General features: G+C 44.3%; 1 protein-coding gene across 1 annotated transcript in view; it reads left to right on the forward strand.

Annotated features, from left to right (window-relative positions):
- The first annotated feature begins 8,871 nt into the window (after nucleotides 1-8,871).
- The window catches only part of hecw2a (HECT, C2 and WW domain containing E3 ubiquitin protein ligase 2a), a 28,612-nt gene continuing 14,673 nt past the window's right edge, over nucleotides 8,872-22,810 (forward strand). Inside the window, exons 1-15 of the mRNA XM_030080703.1 lie at nucleotides 8,872-9,253; nucleotides 11,712-11,819; nucleotides 12,397-12,491; nucleotides 13,839-13,905; nucleotides 15,174-15,343; nucleotides 15,426-15,565; nucleotides 15,681-15,781; nucleotides 16,646-17,499; nucleotides 17,633-17,933; nucleotides 18,214-18,306; nucleotides 19,747-19,897; nucleotides 20,231-20,340; nucleotides 20,682-20,806; nucleotides 21,833-22,018; nucleotides 22,544-22,678. Coding sequence (XP_029936563.1) covers nucleotides 8,872-9,253; nucleotides 11,712-11,819; nucleotides 12,397-12,491; nucleotides 13,839-13,905; nucleotides 15,174-15,343; nucleotides 15,426-15,565; nucleotides 15,681-15,781; nucleotides 16,646-17,499; nucleotides 17,633-17,933; nucleotides 18,214-18,306; nucleotides 19,747-19,897; nucleotides 20,231-20,340; nucleotides 20,682-20,806; nucleotides 21,833-22,018; nucleotides 22,544-22,678 — 3,018 coding nt within the window. The remainder of the gene's footprint in view (nucleotides 9,254-11,711; nucleotides 11,820-12,396; nucleotides 12,492-13,838; nucleotides 13,906-15,173; nucleotides 15,344-15,425; nucleotides 15,566-15,680; nucleotides 15,782-16,645; nucleotides 17,500-17,632; nucleotides 17,934-18,213; nucleotides 18,307-19,746; nucleotides 19,898-20,230; nucleotides 20,341-20,681; nucleotides 20,807-21,832; nucleotides 22,019-22,543; nucleotides 22,679-22,810) is intronic.

Genomic DNA, 22,810 nt, shown 5'->3' on the forward strand with positions numbered 1-22,810 from the left:
TGCAGTCTCTCTCTCTCTCTCTCTCTCTCTCTCTCTCTCTCTCTCTCTCTCTCTCTCTCCCCAACACTCTGCGGGATGGGTCTATCCCCTTTAAGTCACCGCCCACTCTGCCATTCTCCCACACTAATAAACGATATATATATACATGCATGTCAATAGAAAAGCCACAGGACACGTATCCCATCATGGTCATCTGAATCAATTCCACCATGACTCCTGTCAGAGGCGCGACTCTGCTGCAATAAGTAAATAGCCTACGCCATCTTTCGCAGTAGGTTTGGCTGTGAGACCCAAATTCACTTGCGGTGGCAACTGACACGGGCTGCTGTGCCCAGTCACTTTCACATTAGTGCATCTGCCGGTACCGGAGGACGTCGGCGCCGCAGCGCATTGCGATACAGAGAGGGGAAATAAGGAGAGATGCATGCTTGCGCTGCATGCCTGAGTCGACGCAGGCTCCTTTACGGAGGATGGTGGAGTTATGCGCACACCTCTGGACGCTGCAACTGAAGAGGGCCGACGCGTCTCCGCAGCGCCACACTTTTAGGAGGGATACCGTCTTGATACGTGACTCAAACCCAAGCTCAGCATTCGTAAGACTTGGGGCCCCTAGCTCGGCACCCCGCCCGTCTCGCCTCATTTGGACTGCAGGGAGGACGACTTCAGCCGCGCCATCCCGTGTACAAACCTCAGAGCAGGTGCTGGAGACGGCGCTGTCATCGCTCACGCCGTTTTCCTCCAGCCCGCACCTCTGCGCAAAAGGTAAGCCATTCTCGGCCACCCAGTGCCCTGCCATGGCTGCAAGGACCGGCCGTCTAGGTGTTTGTCGCTTCCAGCCGCGGTCATGATGATGGTGATGATGCCAAGGCAAATGAATCTACCGTTAAACAAATAAGCCAACCCGCGGCGTCGTCTTATGGCTGTTGTATTCTGCATGTGTGATCACTTTGCAGCGAATCGGGGATTGATCTATTTAGGTTATGCGTGTCAAGGAGATATGGGCATAAAAGAAAATGACGTAGGGAATTCCCACAGTAATCCAACAGCGAGCAATGACAGCTGCACATTCCGCCAGTGCGGTCCCTCCGTGGCCTGCTCATGTCATGTGCGCAGAGCAGCTGTCCGTGGCCTCATCAACGCACTGATTGAGGTGGAATTGTTAAATTGAGCGGTCCTCGCAATGTTATGTAATGCGCCTTGTTAGTGCGCTCTTTTGCTGTGTTTGTGTGGTAATGGTGGGTTTAGCCCAGGCCATTCACTTCGAGGTGTTGAGATGCCCAGCAGTCCAGGGGCTGTGTTTACATTCACCTATTTATGGGCTGTTCTTCACTCCATCAGCTTAAGCTCCAGATCAAGCCGGGTAATTCTGTAAAAATGGTTATTATTATATTTACTGGTTTTGATCGAGAGCTGGGGCTCTGATGCAGGGCCTCTGCACTAACACCCAGCCTACTTTGTGGTTCTCAAGTGTATATTCAAATATATATTTCAAAGGCCCCACTTTTATTTCACACCGCTCTGGTTTGAGTCAGGCGTTTGGCTGAAATCTACAAAACTGCAAGCACATAGGCTCAAGCTTTCTCAGAAATATGATGCAGCAACTGTTGTGTTATCTGAGAAAAAGTGGAACAAGCAGAAATAGAATTTGGCCAGGCTTTTCCTGTGCCGACTAAAATGAGACTCCCCCACAGATTTTGAGCAAGGGACTGCTGCTGAAAGTTTGGCCGATTAACTCTGTCAGCGTCCAACATTCATAAGCTCAAACAGGGATGTGTCTGGTAATTGACTAGTAACTGAAGGTGTTAAGCTGTGTTTGAGTTGTGGATGACACACCGTGGATGTGGAGTAATGGTGGGGTGAGGATGAGAGGAAAATGGAGAGGAGGCCTAGAGTCACCTCCTGTGCATTTAGACCAGTAATTACTAGTTACAGCTTTGTAGATATAGTAGGGATATATTCTGCTCCCAGAGAAGAGCCGACTATTCCTGTACACACAATCCACTACACAGATTTGCTGTATCTGTCATTACTATTCTGCTCCTCGTTGGATGTGCTTCAAAGAAAAAGCAATGGGACCATATGTTCTGATGACCATAGTAGCAACCCCTTGGCCTGTATCATCTACATATCATACAACAGTGACCCACTCTGATGTGATCAAAGTTGAAAAACCCTTTCAAAATAAGATGGAGGCTAAGCTGAAAACAATGCTGGGTTTCGTAGTTCCTGAAAACATGAGGTTTTGTGGAGATAGGAGGCTTCCATTGGACTATATTGCTGTGCTTGTTGTGTTTGACGACATTAAGAGAAGGATGGATGTATGCAAGCACGCCCACATCACTCTGAATGTGCCTTCATAGGACAACATTTAATGGGCTGATTATTTTTGGGACGTTACTATAATGATTTGTTGAATTTTTGTGCTGTAGTCACAAGTTTTTGTTGGTCAAGATGTCACGCTTTGCCTATTGATCCATCCTGAAGCCGCAGTCGAACCCCCAGACACTCAAAAGTGTTTGCTGGATTTGATCTGAAATAAAGATAAAGATGCGTAAAGATGGCGATGACCTGCAATGATGTCACTGCTTTCTGTTACGTGCTCTATCTGTTTCTGTTCAGTTGTGTAGCACCTATGCTGTGTTAACCCGGGAGGACGGAGAGAGGACAGAGCAGAGCTGAGCGGGTCCTGGGCATGAAGCTGATATGGTCATCAGTGGATTCAGACAATAAATAAATAGATACATAAAGGCTGTTCCCTGGCTGTTTTTCCTTAAAACCTTCAGAATAGGAAAGAGTGATTTAATAAAAGCTTGTCCCGGCCAAAGTGGTTGGCAAAATTGACAGATCGGTTTCAGTCAAAATTGAACAGATATTGTGTTTGCACCTCTTGATGGATCAATATTAGTGATGAGACTATTGGCAGTGAAGCCACTTTTCCGGACAGAAAAACATTAAAGGGTAAAAGCCTATTCACATCTACAATAATAATCATAATGACAGTTATACTAAACTATAGCTCTACATTGTTTGTCAAGCATTCACACTACAACGGCATTTGTCATCACAGTGACTATCAATTTTTTTCGCCCCCCTCTTGCAACTTTATTTTGAAGTGTTGAAAATGTTTTGTCATTGTCTCTGCAGCCAAAATACGTCTAAAACCCAAAATGTTGCCATCATTCTGGATGCTTTTATAGTTTCACAGTAGTGGAAACACAGACATTCTTCCCACTTAAAACTTACTTAAAATTTATAGCTTTCTGTGTATGTAGATATCTTTATAGTGAGATGCCATTCGGCCTTAAATACGGGGTGATTGAAATGAAAAAAAAAAAAAAAAAGTCAGAACAAAGTGTGACCACTAAACAGAAAAAAAGACGACTGGTTGCTCTATAGGATCAAACGTAGATCAAAAATTTGTCTGGTGCTCTTGGAAACAGGGAAAGTGCGTCAAACAATCCAGGCACTCCAAATATAAGAGAAGGCAAGAGCAAGGACGGAAATATTGAAACGCCTTTATTGTAGCGGCTAAACCATTAAAAAGCTGTCGTGTTTCGACCACCGTAGGTCGTCATCAGGGCTTTAGAAACACGTGAGCAGTATTGCAAACGTAGAATAGAAATATTTGACACATCAGCTCATATGCCCCCCAGAAAAGAAAATAAAATAAAAATAATAATTTGTATTTCTGCCTCTCACAGGTCTGTACATGTACCTGAACCCACCTTCCAGTTTTGAAAGGTCAGAGTTATAAACTAAGCGGGGGGTGATAACGGGACGTCAGCATGGTTGGTGCTGCTTTCGAGGCACTGAAGCCTGTTATGGGGGGATACCTCTGGGCGTGCGACCCGTTCCAGACATGTACTCCCATGGGCGAAGCGGCTAGAGAAATGACCCTGATCGGGACAGCGCTGCACTTTGCTGGGAAGTGGGCGCTGCTCTGGCACAAACCCTGTAGCCTGTGTTCTCTCAGCGTGAGTCACAAAGCTATATTCACCAAGTGATGCTTCACTGCGTTGAGCTGTGGCCCAGTGGAGAGCTTGTCTGCAGCCACCTTTAGCTTAGTCACAAGGTGTGTGTGTGTGCGCGTGTGCAGCCTGTGTGGAACATATAATGCCATCTATGATTTTTTTTATTGCTTCCAATCTGTTCGTGTAAGGGGAGGGGAGAGAAAGCATTAGGTGTGTCAAGGACAATGCATGTGTGTGTGTGTGTGTGTGTGTTTCTCAGTGCTGGCTGTGTGTTTGGTTCTTAACTTTATGTGTCAGTGAGGCACAATAAGATCTCAGTGCCACTCTGTTTGCCAGCACCCCAAGGTGCCCGTTCTGTCAGGCAGTAAAGTGCTGCAGTCACCTCCACAGGGGCACAGAGGGGTCCCTCTGCTGACACCAACACACACACATACACACACACACATATACGCATATACACACACACATACAAAGGGGAGGAATCCCTTCGCTGACATCACAGCACTAACAGCTCATCAAACATATCCAGTTGGCAAACACACACAATGAAACACACACACACACACACACACACACACACACACACACACACATACACACACGCACGGTGTAGTTTATGCAATCATTTACTGCTGCAATATGTGCTGCAGATGCATTTGGCACTATACTAAATCCAAAGCATCCCTGACAAAACAAGATTTTGCACACACATAACGGTGTGTGTGTGTGTGTGTGTGTGTGTGTGTGTGTGTGTGTGCGCGTGTGTTCATGCATCTGGGCATGCTGCAGAGGAGAGCGGTGCACGCTGCCTGGGATTGTGAAGATTCAGCATTTCTTCTTGGCAAGAGGTGTATAAGGGAGGTGTATGCCCCCTCCACACACACACACACACACACACACACACACACACACACACCTCCCTTATAGCTTTCAATCTACCTGACCCGAGGTTCCAGCCTGTGAGAGAGCAGAATCTCCACAGGATACCTTCTTATTGACAAGATGTCAGAATGAATGGCATCTGACAATCAGGTATCACCGCCGTGAGCCCGTGGCAAGAGACACAAGTCGCTTGACAGACTTTTTCAGCCCTTGGCTGCAAAGAATGTCCTTACTTCGAATTTCCTTAATTCACTCGTCTTGTAGAAAATGTTCCTTATGAAACGTAATTTTCATTTGACATTGGAACGAGCAAAGAAAACAGCAGCCCCAGCACATCCGCTCGTGCTCATTCAGATTCTCTGTTGCAGATGAGTGTCTTTTTAGTATTCAGTGCACAGTGGTGCAAAGTACAAAGTATTTTATGCACAATGGCAGAATAGTACTCCGTTTTGCAGGACAGCTGTCAAATTCTTCACTGTTAAAGGGAATGGTTACAATTAGCCTTTTCCATGATTGGAGTCGCACACGGCTTGTTTTGCCATTTCATTCCTATGTTGAGCACTTACAGGATGTTTCCATCCTTCCCCACTAATCTCACATCAGTTCAAAGCTGTGCACTGCAGTCAAATTGGGATTATCCCAAGTAGGGGGGAAATGGAGTCTTGGAGAATTTGAGAGGGGAAAAAAAAAACTGTTGGAATGAGTCCAATTTGTTCGGTGCCCTTTCCTGAGGTTCCTGCCGTTTGGAGCCAGCGGACAGATTCCTCATCGCCTTCGGTTCTGAGTGGGACGGGCACGGCCGAGGCCTCTCTCGCTCCGCACCAGGACAGACAATGCCAGGCAAACATGGAAGGAATGTTTGGACCACAGGAACACTTATGTAACGACTCAGCAGTGACATGTAGACTTCTTTTTGTTTCCTCCTCGGCGGGGTAAGCCCCTGCTTGTTTACAGAAAACGCCCCTCCCTGCTCGCGCTATGTGGCTGTGGTTCGCGGCCGAGCGCCCACGTGAGCAGGATTTACGTATTCCTGCGTCTGTGATGAAGGTTTTATTCTGTCATAAATCCCTGTATGCGGGCGTACGTGTCTATGCGTATGTGGGAGTCAAGTGCTGGTAATTTGTCGACTCAGGGACATCCAGGCTTTCCTCATGTCAAAAGCAGCAGCTCCTCTTTCAATATCAGGCCTGGGATATCCGGAAGCACAGCCAGGCTTCATATCCATCAGGGCAAAGGCCAAGTCTATTTGCATACAGTAAGATCAAAATGTACGTTTCATCAGTTTTTCATTCAGGTTACAATGTATGAACCATGATTCAGAAAAAAACGATTGTCTTTTTTCTTTTTTTTTCACGTTAAAGAAAATCCCCTTCCTCGATCATTTGAGTTAAAAGTGCCTTTCTGCCACATGCATGCACACACTCATGGACACACATGCAGAATGTACCCATCAGCTGTTTGCATGCCAAATTAGAGCTGCTGTGACCATGACATTTTAGCTAACAATTAATTGTCATACACAATGGCATCAAATACTTTAATTGTCTTTTTTATTGTAATTTTTATGCCACAGTTGTAGTTTAAGCTTAATACCTTTACATACACACCTTATGAAGAAGAAGAGCCATTTGTTGGAATTAAGTAACATATAAATAAATGAAAATTCTCTTTCCCGTCCAGGCTTTGCTTTTAGATGTGTGGCTTTACCGGATTTGACCACCGCCTTTGTCTTTCAAATCCTACAAATCGCCTCCTTTATGTTATTGGGCTCTCGCTTTTCATTTGTTTTAAAGCCAAACTATACCCAAAGTGAGGCCGTTGTGTTCGGCTTTGTGACTAAATCCATGATCATTTCAGCGCCTGCTGTCTGAAATGACACTCCCTGAAGTGATGCATCGTTGGGAAAGGAGTGCCAATTCAAATAGTTTGGCTTCACCCGTTCCTCTCACTCTCCTCCACATCAATTTATTTTAAAACACCTTGTTCTAAAACCACAGTGTTGAATGCGATGTTGATTAATGCTCAAGGGTTTTATTTCCAACAGGTAATGCACAACGGTGGAAAACATAAAGCCGCGCTTTCACCCGAGCATTTTATGTGCACTGTGTGTGTCAGCAAATAGACGAGCTTGCGTGAGTGAGCATGGCTCTCATTTTGAATGATACCATCTGGCCAGAGGGAGAGAGGAGAAAAATGTCTTCGGCCCGACCGATGGAAACACACCTGATTTGTTTTCTATTTGTTGTGACATTTGTAACACCGGCTCAAAATCCCCTTGACATTTGGATGGAGACATGATTGTGGATCCCTAACGATAATGCGAAACGATCGCGGTCAGGTCCAATAATCCCAATCATACGGTTATGTAATAAATGTGACAGGCCCATGCCAAACCATTGCAAATTACAGTTTTGACTGAATTACAAAGTACTGAGGTAGAAATTGAGGGTAGGCAACATTACTCATTGCAGCAGACATCCCCACTAGGATAAGCCCTGTGCGTTTTTATCCACCTTACTGCAGCCTAATAGAAGCAGAGCAGGGAGCTCGGTGGCAAAGTCTGGAGCAGGAATGGCGACTTTATGGTATTAGAAATAAGCAAAGTACACAGTTATATCGAACAGGGAGCAGGGGCAGCAAGATGTGATTGTCTAACGCCACAATTTAAATGAATTCATCACAGGCAGTGATTCATCCAGCGCATGCCACACACGACTGAGGCTTACAGGAGAGACACTGCAGTGGTTTCAAAGCATCACTGAACCAGCTCAGCTCATCTCAGCTACACTTAAATGCCAAAAGACATCAGGGCTTAGTTTAGACTATAGCCCAAATCTGACAAGAAAAGCTCATTTTGCCACGCCTCAGCCGCAATTATTACCAAAGTTTTCCTCCCCTTCCGAAAAAAGTACACAGCTCAGCTTCCCAACACATCGAAAACAGCCTCCTTGGGCTAGATTCTGAAGTGGCACGCCATCCTTCCCTTAAAAACAAAAAGGCTCTGGTTCAGAAGCTGACAGCACTCTCCCTTGACAGTTGCCAAACAGGTCTTTGCTGATTTAAGAGCTTCCTGGGAGGCACATACAGCTGCCTGTCTCCTTTCTATGTTTCTAGTGAGACAGCCAATACTGACAGAGAGCACAGAATCCTAGTCAGAGAGGTGTGTGTGTGTGTGAGTGTGTGAGAGAGAGAGAGAGAGAGGGAGGGTGTGTGAGGTTGCGTGTGCACTGAGAGTTATTAAGAAAGATGAGACAGAGACTTGTTGTTCCAACCGGCGTCTGTAGGCAATGGATTTCAAATTAATTCACTTCACTCTATTCCGCTCCATAAGGGATAGGCAGGCCTTTCCGTGCCGCCAAGCAGTCAGCGTCGACTTATGAAATGTGTTACGTTAAACATTTGGACAAGTTAATATCGCAATGAGCAAGGAACCTTTCACAGAATTTTTTGTACAACATAAACCCTCCTCAAATCCATTTCTTCTTTCATTCAGACGTTCTGATGGAGAAGAAAAAGTGGAGTGAAATGGTTCTGATGGGTTATTTGTATAACTGAACTTCATGCAGTCATTGCTTTTGTTAGGTGGGGGTATTTTGTAGTTTACTGATGTCTCTCCCTCTCGTTCTCCTTCTCCATCTTTAGGGTCTCGGTGCAGAACGGAGAACATGGATTTGGAGTGGCCAGCATCCTGAGTGCTGTCGAATGTCCTCAGCCTTCTTTACGGCGATTTATTCTTTGGTGATAAAGAAAAAAATCCGTGATGACCCAAGAATCAAAAACAGTGGGAGCCTCTGCGGACAAGAGACTAACACACGGTTTCTAAGACTCAAGTCACTGCAACCTCTCTCAACCAGAAAGTGAGGATCTCAGCTGAGTCAACAAGGTTCAGTCGTCAAAATGGGTCATTACTTTGACGACGAGCCCAGCCGATAGCAGTTGCTCTAGCTCCTTCATCTTCGTGGGCCTCCTCACCCTCTACTGTCCCCCCTTGTCTTCGCCGCTCCATCAGCCTGACACCATGCGCCCGTCCCTTGCCACAGCGGTCTTGCCACCCAGGACCCGTTCTTCCCACAATGCGCCCAACCTGGCCGTGGGGGGCCGCGAGCACCTGTCCGCTCCGCGAAGGCGCAGCCCCCACCTCCGACACACCCTCAGCCCAGAGAACTTGCGAAGTCTGGCAGAAAGGGGCGGGGCCGCCGTCGACACCGCCTCTGTCATCAGCCAGCCTATTGGGCTCCCGCGGGCCAATAGCGACACAGATCTGGTGACCTCGCAGAGCCGGTCCTCGCTAACGGCGTCTACTCTGGAGTACACGCTGAATCGCGGGCAGAACCTCGTCATATCCTGGGACATCAAGGAAGAAGTGGATGCCACTGACTGGATCGGGCTGTACCACATTGGTGAGACAGTCTTCATTCAAACTGCATGATGACACTGCGCACATTATTTCACTGTTATTAACACATTTATCAAGACAGATGTTAGGGCTGGGCAATGTATCAATATGTTATCAATATCATGATTTGATACAAATTATTATCTGGGATTTTGGATATTGTAATATCTAGCTGTTTAATTTCTTGTCTCTGCTTGCTGATTCCCCTCAGTAACATCATATTAATATTGCGGTATTTATATAGAGACATCACAATATTTGATTTTGTCCTTATAGCCCATGGAGTGATTTTTCTTTCTTGGTCATGCAAACAAACAGAATAGGTTTGCAATCAAAACATAGCATCATAACATCTATAATCGCAAATAAAATGAATTTGTGATTAAAATGCAAATCCAGTAGTTTTGTTTGTGAATCCAAAAATTTTGTCTGCAAATCCAAAAGCTTTGCTTCCTGAATCTTGTGGGCGGGGCCTACGTTAAAAGATGTAAGACACGTTTCTATTGGCTTCTCTCGATCAGTGTGACAGCTTAGCAACGCCCACAGTTACAATTTAATAGTACAGCAGCTGTTCTGATCCACACTCCTTTCCAGAAGGCGGCAGTAAAATTATTATAACTGTGGATGTTGCCAAGCTGTCTCTCCAGTCAAGACTGGCCAATCAAGACGTGTCTCACATCTTCCAGCGTAGGTCCCGCCCCATGCCTTACAAGGTTCAGCTCAACAGCAAGCACACCTTTTCCCAAACCAAACTTTTGGATTCAAAAACAAAACTTTTTGATTTGCGTTTTAATCACAAATTTATTTTACTTTTGATAAAATGGGTTTAATCGCAGTGTGGAAGATCTATTTTTTTGATTGCAAACCTATTCTGTTTGATTGCATAATAAAGGAACAAAAATCACTCCATAATTGCCCAGTGTTAATAGAGGTGGTCCTAATCTGAGGCCTTTGTGCGTACACGATGATGAGAGTCAGCACCCACCCAAAGACTGCAAAGCGTGATCGACAAGACGTGATCCGAGTTATTTCCCCAGCAGGCTTCTCAGCGTAGAATCATTTTATGGTGCTTTTACAGCCAAAGCAAATGGGGAAACTGCAGGCATTCAGGACCTGAGCTGACCTGACCCTAGCTGTCCTCAAGGATTTTCAGCTGATCCTAGCTTTTTATTTTTGGGAGCTGAGAATAGCTAGATAGGGTCTTGTGTAGGAGCCTCCAACTCAGAGTCAATACTGAAACTAGAGCTGTTGAGACTCTACACAGGACTGGAGGCTGAGTCAACATGGAGCAGCTCTCTGCCTCGGTGTACGATAACACACACACCATCACAAACCGTGCGCATCTCCGAGGCGCGCCTGGGTGGTCTCCAATATTGTGCGCTAATCCTGCTTAGAGACAGGAATTTGACAGCGAGGGGATACATTGACCTACGTGCTGAAGAGGGCTATCAGGCTCAAACTGTCAGACATATTTGTCCATCGTGGCGAAAAGCAATACGGGAACAATTGTGTCCGACCAGCATATTTATTGTCATGAATCTATTAGCCATTTGGTGTTTTGCACCACATTAAGACAAGCCTCTAACAGGATAGCATGACTGATGTTTAGGACTAAAACAACACCAGATTAATCTCTTTTTAGCAGTTTGATCTCTTTTAATCAGTTTACCAAAAGATCAATTAAGCACATGTCAACCTCAGGGACTTAACCAGTCTTGATTAGTTGACCTTTTAAAGTTTACAGACATGTCCTTTGTAGGTGGGAGTACTGTATGAGAGAAAGGGCAGCTGGCAGGTGCCAGGTCACATCATATTGATCACAAGGCTGCCAGTACTTCATTACCTGCTCCAGGGTCTTAAACCCCGGGGGGGGGGCTACCGCTTTCCACGACTAAGCAGACATTCAATGATAAGCAACCCCGCCTCCCCTCAAGCACAAACACACATACACACTTCTCCCTCGACCCCTGTCCCTTCGCCAGTCAGCTGACTTTGGTGCTTCATTAATCTGTATGTGAAAGTGCTACGTACAGCGGAATTCCCCCTCCTGCTTTTCTACACAGAGGAAGTTTTGTGTTTGTCCTTTCGGTTAGAGGTTGCAGGGAAGTTATTTTGGGAATGGATTTCACTGATTAAAGGCAAACTTGTGTTTTGGAAGTCAAACTCAACAGACTAAACATACTGAGAGGCTGAACTTATGCAACAGTGGCAGCCTAACAGTTGGTAACAGTTTGGGATGTGGGCCTTGGATGCGTTTGTCTTTTGTCATTACACAGTGGGATTGTTTTCACAATTTTTTTTATTTTTTTTCCAGAATAATAGAGATGCAGCATTCTTAGTTTTGAGATCAGGAGCATCCTACCATGTCAAGAATGTGTTTTTGACTGTTACCTTTTACCCACAGGTTTAACTCACACATGCACACGCAAACACACCTAACTAAGATCTCCTCTGCCTCCCAGATGAGACCAGCCCGTCAAACGTGTGGGACTGTAAGAACCGAGGGGTGAACGGCACCCAGAAGGGACAGATCGTTTGGAGGCTGGAAGCCGGGCCCTACTTTATGGAGCGTAAGTTACCCAAGGCAAGGGACGTTAATGGAGACGCAGGGCTGAGAGTCACATCTGAAGATGGGACAAAAAGTACAGTTTCATCCCAAAACAGAAGAGCCTTGTTTTTTAGAGGATTTTTTTTAAAACAAGAAAAAAAGAAAAGAAAGAACATATTCTATATCATTTCATTTTTCAAAAATCGGATGTTTGATTGGCAAATGGTTTTCAAAAATCAGCAATCATTTTATACCTTGATGAGAAAAAAACTCTTTTTATAGCAGTATTCAAAGTCAATAATTCTTTAGTATGCCATGATTCACTTAAAGTACTTGTGTCACAGTAATTATATGGTAACAGTAATATTGATAATAATTAATATTGTGAAATTATACAATACATGAGTGTCAATAAATCATTTTATATGTGTATTAGAGTTGAAGAGATGGTTACATGGCTATCCAAAACTTAATGCTTAAAAAAATTTACATTTACACCATATTATTACAGCTCTGTAGGCAACAACAGGAAGTCAGAGAATGACTGCAGTGTCTTAGCGGTCTCCATATCCCATAATATCTCACTGCTTCCTCTCCAGCTGAGACCAAGGTCTGTTTCAAGTACTACCATGGAGTGAGTGGAGCCCTGAGAGCTACGACCCCCTGCATTACCGTGAAGAATCCAGGAGTCCTGGTGTGTGTGTGTGTGTGTGTGTGTGTGTGTGTGTGTGTGTGTGTGTGTGTGTGTGTGTGCACCTGCATGTGTGGTTGCAGACACTGTGAGAATCAACGTGAGTTTTAAACTTTCAGAGAGGTTGTAGACTAGTAGTGGAGCAATAATAACTTTGCACCAGTTTACATTAAATATATTAAATACATGACAGTCTTGTCACTGTGCATCCTCTTCATAGCACTGTGATGTATTTACTAGTTTACTAATACATACAATGGGATAGTTAACCATCCCTTTGTATGCCTAAATGTGCCTTTCTCTCCCCTGCTCGCCTCTTGTGCAACTAACTTATGTGTCTTATTTCCACACACACAAACAAAAAAATGACTAAGTTCACACTCACCGTACCGACAGTGTATGAAAGGTAGAATAGACTTTAGTTTTTGCGGTTGATCCTTCACTGTTATTGGTTAAAATACTAAGGTAGAGGGAAGCCACTGCACAATGGAAAAAAGACAAGTATTTACTACAGCCTTCAAATATGCACCTTTCACAGCATTTACAGGCTTTTCAGACACAAACATCAAGGCTCAGTGTATGTGCTGACCACATGCAATGCATTTTGAGTATGCACTCTTCCTCAGGCTGAGGAAGAAACGACTGTAAAGACTGTGAAAAGTGCATATTTGAAGGAAATAAATAAATACCTGTCTTTTTTTTTCAATTATACAGTACATTGGCTTTCCTTTCAAATGTTTTTCATACTGTGGATTTTTGGCCTGTTTGGGAAGCCTGTTTTACATTTTATTGTGTGCTGCTCAATTATAAGTAACTTTACTGATGTAAAATCTGCTAATGTACTCAGAGTGAAAGATGCAGTTTTTGGCATGATTGTTACATGTAGCTCATGCAGTGCTGAAAGAACAAGAGGAGTTCATTAGCCTATAATGCTGATATATACTGATTTGTTAAAAGGAATCTGGTAGCGTTTTGGGTAAAATGTCCCTTTTCTGACTTAGGTTAAAATCTGACTTAAAATGAGGTCTTAAGCCAAAGCATACTCCAGTAAAAGTCTTCAAAGACTACTGTAAAAAGTACAAATAGGCAAAAAGCTTCTCAGTTACAGTGATGGGAAGAAAATATAATTCACATATAATTCAACACTAATCTAAGGAATTAGGATTCGAGTTTGGGGTAGTTTTTCCACTCCTTTCGAGTTAGAGAAAGATGTAGTCAATGGAAAGCCCTCAGAAATACACTAAGACCAATACATTTGTGTGTTTGTATGTGAGATGCCTCTTTCAGTCTTCGTTTTTCTGTCTGTTTCTGGTGTGTAAATCCTAAAGGTCATCTCTCCTTGGTCCTCAGGTAGAAGGGCTGACAGAGCAGGTGGGCATCGACCATCCTCGAAAACTGATCAGCTTCACTCTGACAGGTGAGGCGAGAGCTGGGCAGCGTGCTCTCAGGAGTGTGTGAGAAATGTGTATGTCCTGTATTGTTTGTGTGTGTGAGAAAGATATCACGTCAGATACGGTAGACCAAATGTGTGTGTGTGTGTGTGTGTGTGTGTGTGTGTGAGAGAGAGAGAGACAGAGAGAGAATGTGTGCCATGTTTGTAAGATACCACAGCACATATCCACTTTACATCCAGATAGAGTTGAGACTCTGTGTATTATCGTTTGAACATTTCAAACATTGACAGATGTGATACATATTTACATATTTCAGCTGCTTACTGAGAGGTTCCTGTAATCAGCTTCAGGGCCAAATCACAGCAAATCTTGTAGCCGAGTTGATAAGTTTAACGAGGCTCTCACACACAACACAGACTGGGGCTGATTTAGTTTTAAGCAGATCGCTTCTTTACTTTTGACATCCAGTGCTTTTAGTGAACAAGCAGGGCCACATTTAAAGAGCTGTTCTCTCGGTAGTGGAATTTTTGGAATATCGTGGCGTTAAGAGAGGGGTGTTCTAGGCTGGGAAGTCAGGAAATTAGATGATTTTTTATGGGAAAGCTGGGGAATATCAGGAGTGTGGTCCCCTGTCTCTGTTCTTCTCAAGACTTAGAAGATTGGTACAGTTGTTTTTTGGAGGGGGTTTATTAGGCTTGAACTTGAGTTTGAACTTGAAAATGGGTCACTTTATAGGAATATACCAGAATGCATTTTTACAGCTTGCCTCAAACATTCAGTGTATTAGCTGGTGGCTTTCAGATCTTCTCCAAATCAAGCCCAAACTAAACAAACTGCACACAGGAGCCTGTTTAATACGCAGCTGCTCTCATGTTCAGAGAGATTTATGGTGGTCAGCAGGATCAAACTTTCAGAGTTTAGAGAGTGTGGTGCCAGGAAAGGGGAGAGAGAAGGGGAACTGCGTGTCAAAGGTCCCAGGCCTCATTTGAAACCAGAATTCTGCTGTTACATGTTATGCACCTTCGCCAACTGAGCCACAAGGACATCTGGGTGACCCTTATTGATTTATCTGCTAGGGATACACTTTTCTGGCCTTTGGCGCTTGGCGGGTCTTAATTTAGGACCCTGGTTTTACATGCTCACAGCTCAGAGCTTAGGGTGAAGTTCCTTGCTCAAGGGCATCTTAGCAATAGTTTTTGAGAGAACAATAGTTACTCACTCCCACTGCCCAGATTGTTCAGCTCTCGTGTCACAGGCTCCTTCCTCTAATCTTGCGGCTGCTTCATCACAGATCTCCGTGCCACTGGGCTGAAGAAGGGCATGTTTTTCAATCCGGACCCATACCTGAAGATGTCTATCCACCCAGGGAAGAGGAGCGTCTTCCCCACCTTCAGCCACCATGGACAGGAACGACGATCTGCCATCATCGCTAACACCACCAACCCCGTCTGGCACGGAGAGGTGATTACATGTGCAGCTTATGTGCAGTATTGATAAAATAATATCTTGAAAATGTGCTAATTCTATTCCTACATCTCCACAGAAATATACTTTTGTAGCGCTAATGACAGACATCCTGTACATTGAGGTAAAAGACAAATTTGCAAAAAGTCGACCGATCATCAAACGCTTCCTGGGTCAGCTCACTATCCCTGTGCAGCGGCTTATTGAAAAAATACCTGGGTAGGTGACAAACACACACATTTTTATGGCATGCTTATGTTTGATATGTCCAAAGTCAGAAGCACACACAAGATCACAGATGGTTTGATGCTTGCATATTTGCCTGGTTGTCCAGAGTCCAGCCAGTAAGCTTTTCCCTGTGTCGGCGACTGCCCACTGAACATGTGAGCGGCCAGTTGCAGTTCAGAGTGGAGCTCACCTCAACAGGGCCTGATGGTGAGTGTATCTTTGAAATCCACTTGGTAGAACTTCAAAAATGTGTTATCTATGCCTCTATATATGCAGGATGTGTACACGTGATGTGTTTTGTGCTTTTTGTCTTTTCTATCTCTGGTTTCTTTTTGGAAACATTCACATGACATCCTTAATGCCCAATTCTGATTTTTTGGAACAAAGGAGCATTTCTCTCTTGCTTTGTTTGTCTCTTTATAATGTGCCAAAAATCAAGCCGATAAAGACACAGACGCCTGTATTCCAGTAATTAATGCGAAAGCATGTCTCAAAGCAACGGCTTCAGCGCCATCATTGTTTTTGCTCACATCTCATTTTTCTGTCTGAACTGCTTTGATTCATGTTTGAAAAATGACACATCCAAAGCCAGGATGAACAGACCTCAACCGTGAAACAATTCGTATGAGCAAATGAACAGCAAATGTCATATTTGTGAGACGCTACATCATGGAACCTGGTAAAATTGCGGTCCAAATGTTAACTTTAAGATGATAACTCACTCTCTCCATTGACTTCCATTGTTGTTGCTATCGTCCATCTTTATATGAAGAGGGCCAGCACAGGACAGTGATCTGAGCTGTGGGATTTGAGGTTGAAAAAGACAGATGAATTCCAGTTTGACCATCCAGACTCAGGTGGCATCATCATGCATCATTCATCAGATCTTGGACCACATACAAATGTGCCTCAAAAAAGAAGAAAAAATCCAGATTCCATGTGTTTTTGGCCCTCACATTGCTCTGAAAATATCAAGTCTTTTCTCCATGCAGGCACAGAGATTGGATTTGGGCCACTTCCACCTGTGGTGCGAACATCGCCTTTGACAAACTGTCTCCCTGTTGTCTATAGGTGCCTCTCCTGATTCTATCATTGGGATTTCGTCCTTGAATGGAGCTCCAGGGACTCCGTCAGATGACGAGGATCTGCCCCATCACCTTCCAGGGGTGGTCTCTGCGGGCCCCTCCCCTACAGGCTCCCAGGGCTCCCAGGGCATGTGGGAAGGAGGGGCCACAGCCTACCCAGAGAAGGACCCAACTGTTCTTGGGGCTGAGGGAAGACTCACGGAGGGCGAAAGCCTCTCACTTCATGAATCGCTCCAGAAGTCACTCAGTGAGGGCCTGGATGCTATTGAAGCCCCTAAGGGCCCTGGCGAGAGACCCCTGGGTGCTGCCTCACCCAAACTGCGCTCCAGTTTCCCCACGCACACACGTCTCAGTGCCATGTTGCACATCGACTCAGATGAGGATGAGGAGAGGTCGGGAGCACATGACATCACTCCGGTTCCAGGGTCGCCGCTGTTGGTGAACGGAGACCCCCCAGAGGTTGGCATTCCTGAAGAAGAAGACCCATTTCCTGAGCTTCAGCAGGAGCCCGAGCAGCTAGAGCAGTCAGTGTTGGTGGAGGAGCCTGAGGGTGCAGCGAGGGAAGAAGGGCCCCCTGAGACGGAGGTGGCCCCGGAGTTGGAGGCAATACAAGACTTGGAAGATGCTTCAGAACCGGATGTCTTCTCTGAAGTGGAAGAAGTACCTTTCACAGAGGCCGTGTCCCATACTGCTGTGCCAGAGGGTGCAGAGACACATGAGGAGGGAAGGGTGCCAGGCGAGGACCCCTCATCAGAGGTTGACACCTGCTCCATGGCAACAGCCCCACAGACGGTCTTCTCTTCGTCAGAAAGCTGCCCAATCACAATGACCACTGCTGTGGTGAGTTCGGTATCATGAGCATCACCATAGATCCATTATTCATGTGATGTACCCAATGAGCTTGCACAGCCTGTAACCTGTAACTAGAATTATAGCATATCATTTACTTTTTGCTCTGTGGGATATTTTGCAGGAGGCTGAGGAGGGAGCAGAGGCGGCAATAGATCCAGGGGGAGAGGTGATTTCTGACACCCCACCGACCAATCAAGTTGTAGACGATGAGGGCGGTGGGCAAACCGCAACCAATGAGGCTGAAGCAGAGGCTCCCCCAGCCAATGGGCAGGAACCAGTGGAGCTGATCGCTGAGAGGAGGCAGAGCTTGCAGGCCGCAGGGGGCGTGGCTGAAGAACAGGAAGGGGAGGAGCCAAAGCCGTCTGAAGAAGCAGCATCTACAGATTCAAAGCAAGTAACCACGGACACAGATGGAGAGGAAGGTATTTAATCTAACTTGGTGTAACTTGGTGTTCACTTCCAGTAGTTGAAAATTTCATATCTCCAAAAAAAAAAAAAAAAAAAAAAAAACAATTTCTGGGTTTTCTTTTGGTTTGATGGCCCATAAGCGCCTAAAGCTGCTCAGTCAAGAAGTCACATCAATTCAAGACATGTAAATTTGAGTTAAGATATAACAATTAAAACAATCACATTATTTTTTGGTTTAATGTCATATATTTTGCTCTTATTAAAACAACAGTTCTCTCAATTTCTCGTGCCCAGGTACACAGATCAATGGTCATCCTGTGCGTTCACTTCCCTCTGTGCGCCATGACATCCACCGGTATCAGCGTGTGGACGAGCCCCTACCTCCCAGTGAGTGTGTGTGTCTGCATGCGCTATATTGTTTGTCTCCATCTAGTGTGTGTGCATGTCACTGTCTGTGTGTAGCAGGATGTCTGTGTTTACACATGTTTGTGTTACTGTGCATATTTGTCTGTGTGGGTTTTTTATTGTGTACATACAGCTATTTACACAGTAGATATATATTTAGTTAACTCCTACATATTATTATATTATTGTGCATGTGTTTTAGAGTGACAGCCATGCAAAATATCATGGTAATATTATTAATATGACAAATAGAGGATAAATGGCAGGTTAAATGATGCATAACTTACTTCATCACACAGCGCTATAGAATACTCAATGCTGATTGGTCAGTTGCAGCACTGTGTGGTTATTCCTGAATAGTGACCACTAAACTTTATTGGTCATTGCCATGGGAAACCAGTTTATTTGCTACATGGCTGTGCTTAGTTTTGTGGAGCTTTTGAACTAAGTCTAAAAGTTGTAAAATAATTTAAATCAGTATTTCATGTTAGTTTATTAATTTTGTAGGCAAGCAGCCATGTCGTAAGTGGTATAAAGTACAGCCAGCCAGTCATTATTGTAAAATAGACATTGACAGGGTGAACAGGGTTTTATATTGCTTTAGTGGAGCAATGCCTTAAGTAAAAGACATAAAGTTTTAATTGCCTAAATGAGCTGTTGTGCAATGTAGTCCCAACAAGCCAATGGACACGCCTAACATCAACCCCAAATCCACCTAAAGCATGTCTTTTCCAGTGCATTGATTTCTCCCTCTGGAACATGGTGGTGAAAAATGTCAGTGAAAATTACAAGGAAGTACAAGAAAATCAGGCCTCCCTTGTACAGTTTTGATGCTGCCTGGACTCTTGCTTCAGCACTTCCTGTGTAATCTTTGCCGGCCAGCTGCACCTGCCCGTCTACATATTTTTCTGTAAAAGTAGTTTCAAGATAAATATGGCTAAGTATATAAGTAAGTAAGTAAATAAATAAATAATAACTTTTTAAGTGAAATGTTGTAGGGCCCCTTTAAATATGAGATGCTACAGTAAATGAATTTATCTAAAGCAGTGAAAGTTATCAGGTTTAAACTGAAAATTAAACATCTCATTACAATATCAATGTTTTAAAGACATGCTTCGGGTACTTTTTGGGGTTTATAGTTGGTGTCTATTGGTTTTGTAGGGCTTTTAATTGAAGAGCAGCACCCTGGCAAACAAGATACATGTCACTCGATGGTAGTGCAACTGATAAGCAATTAATTATTTGGTAACAATCAACTGGTATTATAAAAAAGATGGGAAATTAGGGTCCAGGTCAAAAACAGTCAGAGTCATGCTTGAAGTGTGTTGTTGTGTTTATTCATCATTAATTGTTTGCATGTCGTGACATTCATTCCTCCAGCCCAGGTGGACTAAACGCTAAATGTCATTTATTGCGTCACAGACTGGGAGGCTCGGATCGATAGCCACGGGAGGATCTTCTTCGTGGATCATGTGAACAGGACCACCACGTGGCAGCGTCCCACGGGACCCCCTGCCCCACAGGGCCTGACTCGATCCAACTCCATCCAGCAGATGGAGCAGCTCAACCGCAGGTGAGCTTTCGTAAATACATTTTTTTTGTGTAGGTGCACACATAAAAAAAAAAAAGTTTCAAAAAAAGGCACTTTTACACACAAAAGAAGGAGAATATCTGCTATCTGATATCTGAGAGCTGCATTTTCTTCTAATTGATTCCTTTTGCGTTGACATTCCCTTTATTTTTATTATTTTATTTCAGAATGTGAATTTCTCTTTGTTTCTCTTTAACTTGAGTTTTTGGAACTCGTGTAGCTTTACCCAGACTCCTTTCATTGTTGATTCAATGGGAAAACCTCTATATGAATAGCCTCACTCTGTGGTAACTGTGTCCCTGCCCTCTCTCTTAGGTACCAGAGCATCAGGAGGACCATAACCAACAGCGATCGGTCAGAGGAAAGCCCAGTGGACCTGCTGACTGAACCTCCTGACAGCGAGCTGCTGCCCCACTCCATCCCTGGTCAGTTCCGGCTGTGGTGTTATAGACAGAGTCATACCTCAGCCCATACTGTGTCACAGATAATGCCAGCCTGAAAAGCCTACTATTTGACAAACATGCCTTAATGCCTTAATATAACTAATGTGTAGAGTTTATTTCATATCACTTCCTCCAAATATTGAGTTCTTCATTTTATGAGAAAACTATTTAAATCTATGTGCCACAGGCTTAGCATAAACCGATATTAATTATGGAAAGATGATGAAGACAAAATTTTCGTGCAGCTTTGGTTTGCCTTTGTCACAAGATTAAAGATATGTATGTGTGTGTGTGTGTGTGTGTGTGTGTTTATCCTGTTGCAGAATACCGGCGAGAAAGCGCGGTCGGTCACTCCAGTACCCGCTCTCGTCTCTCTCTGCTGCTCCAGTCGCCCAGCGCCAAGTTCCTGTGCAGCCCCGACTTCTTCACCGTGCTGCATTCTAACCCTGTCAGTCTCACGCCTCCTCGCTCACCTCTGACACCAGCTGTGGTGGTTTATATGAACAGACATAGTCCTAATCTCAAAATCGCATCTGCCAAACGAGAAATTTAGCCGTCTAGTTTGCCCTGAAACTCCGAGAGTGTCTGAAAACATTACTGGTGTCTGACAAATGCACTGCTGGACTCTTTACCAGCTTAACGTACTGAATGATATTGTTCACTGAGCAGCAACATGTCATCATTGCAGTCTAACATACTGCCAGTATGACAGCTGACAGCATGTAGCAGGGATCACATGCAGTTTTTTTAAAGTCCACAACTGACTTTCAAATCTCAGTTTAATCAAAATGCAAAGGCAGCGAGTGACAGTTTGAACACTTCAACTAATTGGCCACGTCATGAAGTGGCAAACGTTCAGCTGTTTTGTTCAAGATTGGACAAAAGTGTTTTCCAGCTCCATTTGCTCAGTAACAATAGCCAAGAAACACTGAACTTAAAAATCACATATTATCCAATGTTCATGTTTTTTTTTTTTTTAATTAATTCATAGTTTTCGTTGGTTGTTCTGCTATAGCTCAGGATAACAGCTATGTTGTTATTTGGCAAATAAATATACTTTAGTTAAAGGGGTATGTATTGATTGAATTTGAAGATAAAGTCATGAAAACAGCCACTATAATAAACTCTGACTGACAGTTTCATCTCCTCCAAAGGCTGACTATCTTAAAATGAATTTAAATTAAATTAGAATTGTCTCCATTGAATATCTTTGATATTATATTAGGTATATAAATAGAGGGGAATTTGCATTGATACACTCAGTCCCTTTTAAGTTCTGTGTCACCTAACTGACAAACAAAAGATAGCAGCATTTGGCTCCAAACATTTTTGGTTCACAAAATTTCAACACTGTCCTGTCCAAACTGTCTGTCATGTTAAATGGTGACTGAATTGAAAGTGAATGTACTCCAAACCCCATTTCCTCTGTCTGTCACCCGTCCCTCTGTGATGACCTCACCTCTGTGCCCCGCAGAGTGCCTACCGCATGTTTACGAGCAACACCTGCCTGAAGCACATGATCAGTAAAGTGCGTCGGGACGCTCATCACTTTGAGCGTTACCAGCACAACCGCGACCTGGTCACCTTCCTCAACATGTTCTCCAACAAGCAGCTGGAGCTTCCCCGAGGCTGGGAGATGAAGCACGACCACACTGGGAAGGTGTGTGTGTGTGTGTGTGTGTGTGTGCTTGTCTTTTACCTCTAACTTTTGACCCCTGACCTTTGACTCCTATCCCAAAAGTCACTCTCAGTTTACCTTGAGTCTGCCTACTACCACAGATGATGATAGCGTGTATGCTCTGTGTACGTGTGTGTGTGTGTGTGTGTGTGTGTGTGTGTGTGTGGGGCACAGTTCTTGGTGACTGCAGTCTCTTGAGTTTTGTGCAGCTGGTGGACATTGTTTTCTGTGCTCTGGTTTAATTTCTGTGCTGTAGTACACTGTAAACTGTATGCTTTCTATGCAATACTATACTTTGTGCTTGACTATATACTTTCAACACTGTACAATACTGTATAGCGTACTATACTCCAATCTCACTTTACATGTGCTGTATCTAAAGAAAGAGTTACTTGTGTCAATCTTTTGAAAAGCTTTTGGCTATATCAAGTATTGCACAGCACACATTTCTGTGTATTTGTGATGGAGTGCACATGACCATAGGTGTCTCTGCGTCTCAATCCACAGCCCTTCTTTGTTGACCACAACTGTCGCTCCACGACCTTCATCGACCCCCGGCTCCCCCTCCAGAGCTCTCGCTCCACTGGTCTGCTGGCCCACCGCCAGCACCTGAGCCGCCAGCGCAGCCACAGTGCCGGGGAGGTGAGAGACTAGCCGGCACTGCACCACTCCTCACCTGGAGTCAACTTCACGGCAGACACGGCAGTGCTGGTAGAGGCCAGTTTGAAGGATACGATGCTGAGTTAGTTACTGCATCGCTGGTAAAGGCAAATG

This window comes from Myripristis murdjan, chromosome 21, assembly GCF_902150065.1.
Source record: "Myripristis murdjan chromosome 21, fMyrMur1.1, whole genome shotgun sequence".
NCBI classification, from domain to species: domain Eukaryota; kingdom Metazoa; phylum Chordata; class Actinopteri; order Holocentriformes; family Holocentridae; genus Myripristis; species Myripristis murdjan.